This window comes from Quercus robur, chromosome 5 (assembly GCF_932294415.1).
Source record: "Quercus robur chromosome 5, dhQueRobu3.1, whole genome shotgun sequence".
Lineage (NCBI taxonomy): Eukaryota > Viridiplantae > Streptophyta > Magnoliopsida > Fagales > Fagaceae > Quercus > Quercus robur.
The window spans coordinates 67,027,523-67,036,776 of record NC_065538.1 but is presented as its reverse complement, the minus strand read 5'-3'; the positions used below and the strand labels follow the sequence as shown (position 1 = coordinate 67,036,776).

General features: G+C 32.9%; 1 protein-coding gene across 1 annotated transcript; it reads left to right on the top strand.

Moving 5' to 3' along the window:
• The first annotated feature begins 906 nt into the window (after window positions 1-906).
• Window positions 907-2,490, top strand: LOC126728585 (tetrahydroberberine oxidase-like). The gene has a single exon (XM_050434384.1). The coding sequence runs from the start codon at window positions 907-909 to the stop codon at window positions 2,488-2,490; it is 1,584 nt and encodes a 527-aa protein (XP_050290341.1).
• The last annotated feature ends 6,764 nt before the right edge of the window (window positions 2,491-9,254 follow it).

The window sequence follows — 9,254 nt, the reverse complement described above, 5'->3', positions numbered from 1 at the left end:
CAATACGCATATTCGACAAATAGAAAGGCCAGTGATATGCAATCAACAACCAATTGAAATAAAAAGTATATATTTTTTCAAATGGATTTGTTGAAAAACTAACAAAGAAAAAGGGGAAACAAAACAAAGGTGAGTGAAATTATGTTTTTTTTTCGTTTTATCCTTACCTTCACTAGCAAGTAAATTGACGGATTGCGGAAAGGAGATTGACATACAAAGAGCACGCAAGAGAGAAGAAGCAAAAGCAATCTTCTCAGAATGAATGAACGAATCAAGCAAGCACTTCTTGGTGCCTGAGATTATTTTTTGAGAAGATCAATTGAATTTGGGAGGACGCGAGAGAGAACTGATAAGATCTGGTTCTATTATTTTGCTTTTATATGCTAACTTGTCTTATCGGTAACTGGTCTCTCACTAAAATTGAATATCTCACAAAAATTGAATAAATGGTCTAGATTAAAAACCATTAATTTTGATGGTCAAAATTTTGGTGGGTACTATACCCACTAAAAAACATAAGGGTACTATAGAATGACTAACAATCGCATTATCACCTCACATCTTTGATATGATGATTACTCCACAATTAAAAGTTTAAACTCAAGTAGGATTTCTTTCTCAAATAAATAGTTAAATAAATAAACCGCATCCATTGAACATTAATAGCATCTTCCATTTCTCAAAAACTAATCATTTATAAAACATTAATAGCATATTTATCAATATTTATTGAAAATTAATATCATATCTTCCATATATGGAAGGGAATTCAAAACCACTTATCAGTCTCTATCCAACATGGTCAGTTGTTTTCAAATGTAATAAACACTACTTAAATAAATAAACCTCCTAAACTCTATAAATAAGGAGCTCTAATTTTGTTATAATCACTATGCACAAACAAAAATGAAGTTATCAGTGTCTTCACTCGTATTTGCTCTTCTTTTCTCATTTTTATTGGAAACTTCAGCTTCTACTGATGAAAACTTTATTCAGTGCCTGACCCTTCATTCCGGAAATGGCAGTATTTCTAAACTCATTTACACCTCATCCAACTCTTCGTATTCATCTATCCTGAAATCCTCCATCAGAAACACCAGATTCTCAACACCTTCCACCCCGAAACCTCAAGTCATTGTGACACCATTGTTGGTCTCACAAATTCAAGAAACACTAAATTGTTCCCAAAAACATGGATTGCAAGTAAGGGTTAGAAGTGGTGGACATGATTACGAGGGTCTTTCTTATGCTTCTCCGGTACCATTTGTCATACTTGATCTGATAAATTTTCGAAACATTTCTGTTGATGTAGAAAATAGCTTTGCCTGGGTTCAATCTGGTGCAACCCTGGGTGAATTATACTATTGGATTGCCAATAAGAGTAGAACGCTTGGCTTTCCAGCTGGAGTTTGCCCAACAATAGGTGTTGGTGGACACTTCAGTGGGGGAGGGTATGGCACATTGTTGCGCAAATATGGCCTTGCCGCTGATAATGTTATTGATGCACACTTGATTGATGTTAAGGGTAGATTCCTTGACAGAAAATCAATGGGAGAAGATCTATTTTGGGCCATTCGAGGAGGAGGAGGGGCTAGCTTTGGAGTCATTGTTGAATGGAAAATCCAGCTGGTTCTTGTTCCCTCAAATGTGACTGTGTTCACAGTCAATAAGAACTTGGAACAAAATGCAACAAAAATTCTTCATCGGTGGCAGTATGTTGCAGACAAGTTTGATACAGACCTCTTCATTCGTGTAATCTTAAGTGCTGTTAGTTCTAGCCAAAAAGGGAATAGGACGGTACAAGCTTCGTTCAATTCCTTGTACCTTGGAGGGAAGGATAAGCTCCTTCCATTGATGCAAAAGAGCTTTCCTGAGCTGGGTTTGGTGAGTGAAGATTGTACAGAAATGAGCTGGATTCAATCTATCCTCTACTTTGCTGGATTCCCAAGTGGGCTATCCCCAGATATTTTGCTAAACAGGGATCCTTCAATAACCCATTTTAAAGCAAAATCTGACTATGTGAAGAATCCCATTCCTGAAGTTGGGTTGGAAGGGATTTGGCAAAGACTATTGGAAAAAGAGGCAGCGGCAGCGTTACTGATCCTCAGTCCATATGGAGGAAGAATGGATGAAATTTCAGAGTCTTCAATTCCTTTCCCACATAGAGCTGGCAACATCTACAAAATCCAACACTTGGTGTATTGGACAGAAAAAGGGACTGCAGCATCTGAACAATATATGAGTTGGATAAGAAGGCTTTACGATTACATGGCGCCCTACGTTTCTAAGTCTCCAAGAGAAGCATATATTAATTATAGAGACCTTGACATAGGAACAAATAACATAAGCAACACAAGTTATAGCCAGGCAAGCATATGGGGTACTAAATATTTTAAGAACAACTTCGAAAGGCTGGTGCAAGTGAAGACTGTGGTAGATCCCGCTAATTTCTTTAGGAATGAACAAAGCATCCCACCTGTTTCATACTAGTGGATATAGCAGAGATTGTACTCATTGATAAAGCTTGTTTATCTCTTTTTGTTTCAGTCCTTTTATTCAACATAATTAAAGGCTCCAAGGATATTATGTGAATCTCTCACATGCTTAAAATTCGTACCAAATGGATGTACACAATTAGGTGTAATTCTTTAATTATAGACTTACATATTGCATGAAAATACACAAAGAGAAGTAAAATCCCATACTCACACACCTAGATGTGTTTAGGGTGAGAAAAACCCACAATTGGAAAAACTTTGCGGGCTAGCCCATCAAATGAATCCACTAGAAAGATAGTTGCGATACAATATGCTTACAAACCCTTCTAGTCTATAGATTTACTTGTATCTGAGCTCCCTGCTCTTACTAGTAAGCGGTTGTACCGACCCTTTATCTTCCTAGCACCAATTCTGCAAGTTGTGATGCCAATCACAAATCCAGGCTAATGGATACTCCATGACCGCTTAAAGGTTTTGAGATATGATCTGTGATTCCCAGCACCAATCACTCTATCCATGATAAACAAAGTTAATTAATTAGGAATCTTTTGTTGATCTCCTCTCAGAAGGTATGGCAATTTGAAAGGGTGAAGGGATAGAACCTACAATGGTTCTCTTTCTAATAGAATGCGTAGCTCTCTCTCTCTTTTCTTACAAAATTTAGGTGTGATTTCAGTGTGTTTTTTGAGATACAAAGATGGGTACTTGGATAAGAAAAATGTTAGAGATATATATTAGACATATTAGCCCAATGTAATAGGCCCAAGCCCATTCCTGCTTGTATTAGTAGTCTAGGGTTTAGTCGCCTATATATACTCATGTTAGGGTTCATTGTAACACAGGTTATTGTACTACACTCTCATACAATAAAGATGTAGCCTTTAAGGGATTCCTCCGTGGATGTAGGCCGTAAGGCTGAACCACGTAACCCTCGTGTTCTCAGTGTTCCTCCTCTATGCTTCCTCTTCCGCATCTACTCTAGCATATTCAACATGATGTATCAATGCTAATATTTAACAAAAAACATAGATCGGTACTTGGATAGGAAAAACAGAGAACAAAAAACAACTGATTTCTTTCAAATACAAATATTGCTCGATTGAGTTATAGGATAATGATAGGTGAAAACCAATTTGCCTAACATGAAAATTTTTGCTCAAGCGAAATTCTGGATTTGCAATTCCAATTCCAGCTTTTGATCCTCTTTTCTCCAATGCAAATACAACCCAATGAAAAAAATAGAAGGAAATTTGGCAATTACAATGAAAATATTTGACATGGAATATGCCAACACTATAAATCCTAAAAATAACCATAAAAGTATACCTTTGTATCAATTACAGAGCCTAACTATTGAAAGAAAAAGTCTTATTCTAATGGATATCACAACCCGAACATAATTTTGTCCGCAGTACAGCAGTAGTATACTCGGTGTGACTTGGCTGCAACAATTTATGTATACGTTAAGCTATGTGTATAATTTTATGCCCGTAGATTCAGCAGCCGTTTGAAAGGTTAACTTGTTCGGGTCAAATATTTGTTCGTTGGCACAAAATGCACTTATTGATGTAATTGAGCTTTAGTTTTTAGTGTCCAAAAATGCATTGAAGATCCATGTTGAAGACACAAGAAAATGGTTGTGACCTTGTAGAAACAAATTCATGTATGGTATAAGCTTTGTGAATAATTGTCTGCCCTTAGACTTAGCAGCAATCTTAAAGGTCAACCTAATATTTATATGTAAAAAATTCCGAGTGAAAAATGCACTTATAGATGTAATTGAGCTTAAGTTTTTAGTGTTCAAAAGTGCATAGAAAATCCATATAAAAAAAAAAAAAAAAAAAAAAAAAAAAAAAAAAAAAAAAAAAAACCTGCTTAAGAATCTACTGAAACAGTGAACATGTATCTCGATTCATCCTCAACCTATTGAGCTTTAGTAAGTCTCAATATCAGGCTCAATAGTTATTCCTTAAGTTATGTAATAGCTCAAAAAGAAATTTCTCCAAAAACCATCAATGGCTAACACTAAATACCTCTGTATGAGTGTGTAGATAATCTTAAGATAACTTCTTAGATAATCTTAGTTCTCATTTGGGAACAGCTTGTCAAGTATTTTGCTAAAAACTTTTTACTAAAAGTGTGTTAAAGTATTTTGTACCCTTAAAAGATTTGAAAAAAAAAAAAAATGAGAAGAAGAGGAAGAAGGTTTGTTGATTGTAATAATAGTTAAAAGCTAAAAGGTAAAGCTTATGCCAATTAACAATAGTTTAAGATTAACTTCTTCTAAAAAAAAGGGTAAAATTTATAATTATTGATTGTAATAATTTAATTAAAAGGTTGTAGCCGACGGACAGGAGTTGTTTGGGTGGTCCCGCAATGGAGTTTCCCAAGGAGGTGGTCCCGATAGCAAGGATACCAGTGGTTAGTAATAGTTCCGCCAGTAATTATTAATTGCTTAGAAAGAGAATAAATACATTTATCAGTTCATCATCTGTTTGCTTGTTCACACTTAGGCTAGGCACACACTAATTTGAAACATGGACTATGATGATATAGATTATGATGAAGGTTATAGCATGAAAGATATATATTATAATTGGTTAAATAGTGATATGGATTATGAAACAGATTCTGATTCTGACAGTGAAATTGATGATTATAATTATAATGGTAACACAAATAATTGGGGTACTTTAACAGAAGATAAAATCAACCAACAGACTAATAAATATAATGATAGTTTTTTAGACAGAATTAATAGAAAATTAGAATCTTTGAAAAATATTGGCAGATCCACTATATATACAAAAGTTGAAAAGAAAAATGATAGTTTTTTGGACCTCTATGAAAGAATGAAAGCTTTAAATTCACCTTTGTAAAAAGAAACAGAACTTGGACCCCATCAAAGATCATCTTTTACAGAAACTATGACAGGTAATTGGTATATAAATACTAGTTTAAAAGAAGTTGTAGATAAGAACTTACAGATCTTAAAAGCAACTGACAGAAGAGTTGATGAAAAAATTGACCCAATTAAGGAAAGAGTAACACGTGTAAAAGATAGAAGTACTATAGAAAGTGTCAGAGATATAATAAACGAAGACAAAGAAAGAGGTAAGATAAGGAAAGGCATAGTAAAGGAAATGATAGAAAACATAGAAAGACAAAAGATAAAGACAAATAATGAAGAAAGAGTAAAAGAAAATAACACTCTTAAAGAATCTCTAAGTCATAACTTAAAAGAAGAAAGGACTAATACTATAGTACAAGACAAAACAAAAAAAAAAAAAAAAATGTTTGAAAGACAGAATAGTGAAGATGTAGGGAAAGTGATAATAAAGGACATGCAAAAACCAAAAACAAATAGTAGTAAAGAATCTCTACGTAGGAAGATAGAAGTAAAAGAAAAGATAAGACATGAAAGAGAAAATGTCAACAAAGGTAGGAAAAACATTAATTGTAATTTAAAAGAAAATAGAGATAGTGTAGTAAAAATGGAAGTAAAAGACAAGAAGTGTAATAGTTTAAAAGAAATGATAGATGAAAGACTAAAATTAATTGAGAGATCTATAATAGATACCCAAAATGATAGTTTGACAGAATTAACTAAAAAAATAAAAATTTTAAATACACCTTTACAAATAGATAGAGAAAGAGACATAGTAGTTTTAAATACTAATGAGTTATCAGGTAATGAGAAAACTGACAGACATAATAAAATTGTTAAACAAATTAATAAATTAGAATTTGAGAAAGATATAACAAATGAATTAATGGAAATATTTCATGTTAGTCAAAAAGAAATAGATCAAGTAAAGAAAGATTTAAAATCAACCAACCCACTTAAGATTAATAAAAGAAAAAGGAAACAAAAAGACATACTAATGAAACTAATAGAAAATCTACCAAATCACCATAAAGACAAGAAAGAGAATTTATTAAAATTAGAAGATTCTATAAAAATACATATTGCTTGTATTAGGTGTAGAACATATGGACACCATGTTACGGATTGTAGAAAGAAAGAGAAAGCGAGAACTAAGGATAAGAAAGAAAAGAAAGAAAAGACAAAAGTGAAACAAGATAGAGTAGATATAAAACCAGTAACTCTACAAGATTTAATGACAGAAGCAAAAATGGTAAAACAAGAAATTAAAAATATTAAAGAAGATAACTCTACAGAAATAAATGAACAAAATATTGTAGAATTGATAAATTTAAAAGAAATTTCTACACCCATGATAGACCCCTTTTCTTTAGAAGAAAATACTTTAGATAATGACAACAATAAACAGAAAACTTTGAGTTTAATTGACAGAGTAATTTTTCAAAAATGGCATACAGAAATCACTCTAATAATTAATAGAGTTTTCTTTGACAGAGATTGCTTTGATAGACTCAGGAGCTGACATGAACTGTATACAAGAAGGATTAATACCTTTAAAGTATTATGAAAAATCATCTGAAAGATTAACTCAAGCTAATGGCGAAAAGTTAATAATTAATTATAAAATACCTGGTGTTCACATATGTAATGATGGAGTTTGTTTTGAAACAGTTTTTGTTTTAATTAAAGACCTTTCTTCTAAAATCATTCTAGGAAATCCTTTTATGACTTTACTTTATCCCTTTTTAACAACAAAAGAAGGTATAAAAACTAATGTGCTAGGGAAAGACATACTTTTTAAATTTATTTTCCCACCGATTCCAAAAGATATTTATTCACTTAATACCATAGTAAAGGAAATTGATAAAGACAGAATTGACAGAAAGAATAGACATTTGGAATCTTTGAAGTCAGAAATAATATATAAAAGAATTGCTGATCAATTAACAGACCCCATACTAAACAATAAAATAATGTTATTTAGACAACAACTTGAGACTGAGATTTGTTCCAGTCTACCTACTGCTTTTTGGCATAGGCATCGACATATAGTACAGTTACCTTATCAAAAAGATTTTAATGAAAGACAGATACCTACTAAAGCTAGGCCAATACAAATGAATAATGAATTATTAGAACATTGTAAGAAAGAAATTGAATATCTTTTAACTAAAGGATTAATCAGAAAGAGCAAGTCTCCTTGGAGTTGTGCTGCTTTTTATGTTAATAAACAGGCAAAATTGGAGCGAGGAGTTCCAAGATTAGTTATAAACTATAAACCTTTAAATAAAGCATTACAGAGGATAAGATATCCTATTCCCAATAAGAAAGATCTTCTTGACAGACTTCATGAAACGACTATATTTTCTAAATTTGACATGAAAAGTGGATTTTGGCAGATACAGATAGATGAGACAGATAGATACAAAACTGCTTTTACAGTTCCTTTTGGTCATTATGAATGGAATGTTATGCCTTTTGGTTTGAAGAATGCACCCAGTGAATTTCAAAATATAATGAATGACATATTTACACCTTTCACAGATTTTTCCATTGTTTATATAGATGATGTCCTAATCTTTTCTAAAACAATAGATGACCATTGGAAACATTTAAATATATTTGTCAGAATAATCAAACAAAATGGTTTAGTTGTTTCGGCCTCTAAAATAAGTTTGTTTCAAGATAAAATTTGATTTTTAGGTCATAATATTTATAAGGGAACTTTAAGCCCTATTGACAAAGCTATTCAATTTGCAGATAAATTCCCAGATGAGATAAAAGATAAAAATCAATTACAGAGATTTCTTGGCAGTTTCAATTATGTTTCAGATTATTTTCAGGGATTAAGAAAAATATGCAGACCCTTGTATAAAAGATTAGAAAAGAATCCTCCGCCTTGGACAGACAGACATACTATGATAGTTAGACAGATTTAAAAAAATATGTTAAACAACTTCCTTGTATTGTTATTCCCTCTCCTGATACTTTTAAAATTGTTGGGACAGATGCTTCTGACATAGGTTATGGTGGAATCCTAAAACAGGTAACAAAAAATGATGCTAAAGAACAAATTGTTAGATTTCATTCTGGCTCTTGGTTAGCCACCCAGCAGAATTACAGCACTATTAAGAAAGAAATTTTATCTATCATACTATGTATTTCAAAATTCCAAAATGATCTTTTTAATCAAAAGTTTTTAATCAAAGTTGATTGTAAAAGTGCTAAAGAAGTTTTACAAAAAGATGTTCAAAATCTTGTTTCCAAACAGAGTTTTGCTCGATGGCAGGCTATTTTAAGTGTTTTTGACTTTGATATTGAATATATTAAGGGGGAAACTAATTCAATTCCTGATTTTCTAACCTGTGAATTTCTACAGGGAAGATGAGTTCCTCTACAGATAAGAGCAAATCCCCAAAACCCAGAACTAGACAGTCTTATGCCGCTCCCCTGATTCCTCCTCCCCCTAGCAGATTCCTTCCTTGTCCCTCTTTCACTTCACCCACTTTCTCTTCAAATAAATCTCAAGAAAGAACCCCATTAACTTATAGTCCAAACCCTTTCCAACTGCTCTCCCCAAGCCCCAATCCAACATCCAAACAGACTTATGCCCTACCCTCAACCTCCTAAACCCCTCCTTTAAAGAAACCATTTAATGTAGTTGCATCTTCCTTTCCTCCTTTGACCTCTCCTTCCAACCAACCAAAATATAGATCCTCTACCTCTCAGGAAACCCAAATCCCAAAAGAAGATCACAACATTGAACTCCCAAAAGACTCTTGGAATTTTATTTTGTGGATTGAACCAGAATACCAGCACATAACAGACACCCTCTCCCTAGTTAGACAGCTCATACCCCCAGGATGGGA

Coding starts and splice junctions, on each gene's coding strand:
- LOC126728585 (XM_050434384.1), top strand. CDS start 907: ATGAAGTTATCAGTGTCTTCACTCGTATTTGCTCTTCTTTTCTCATTT.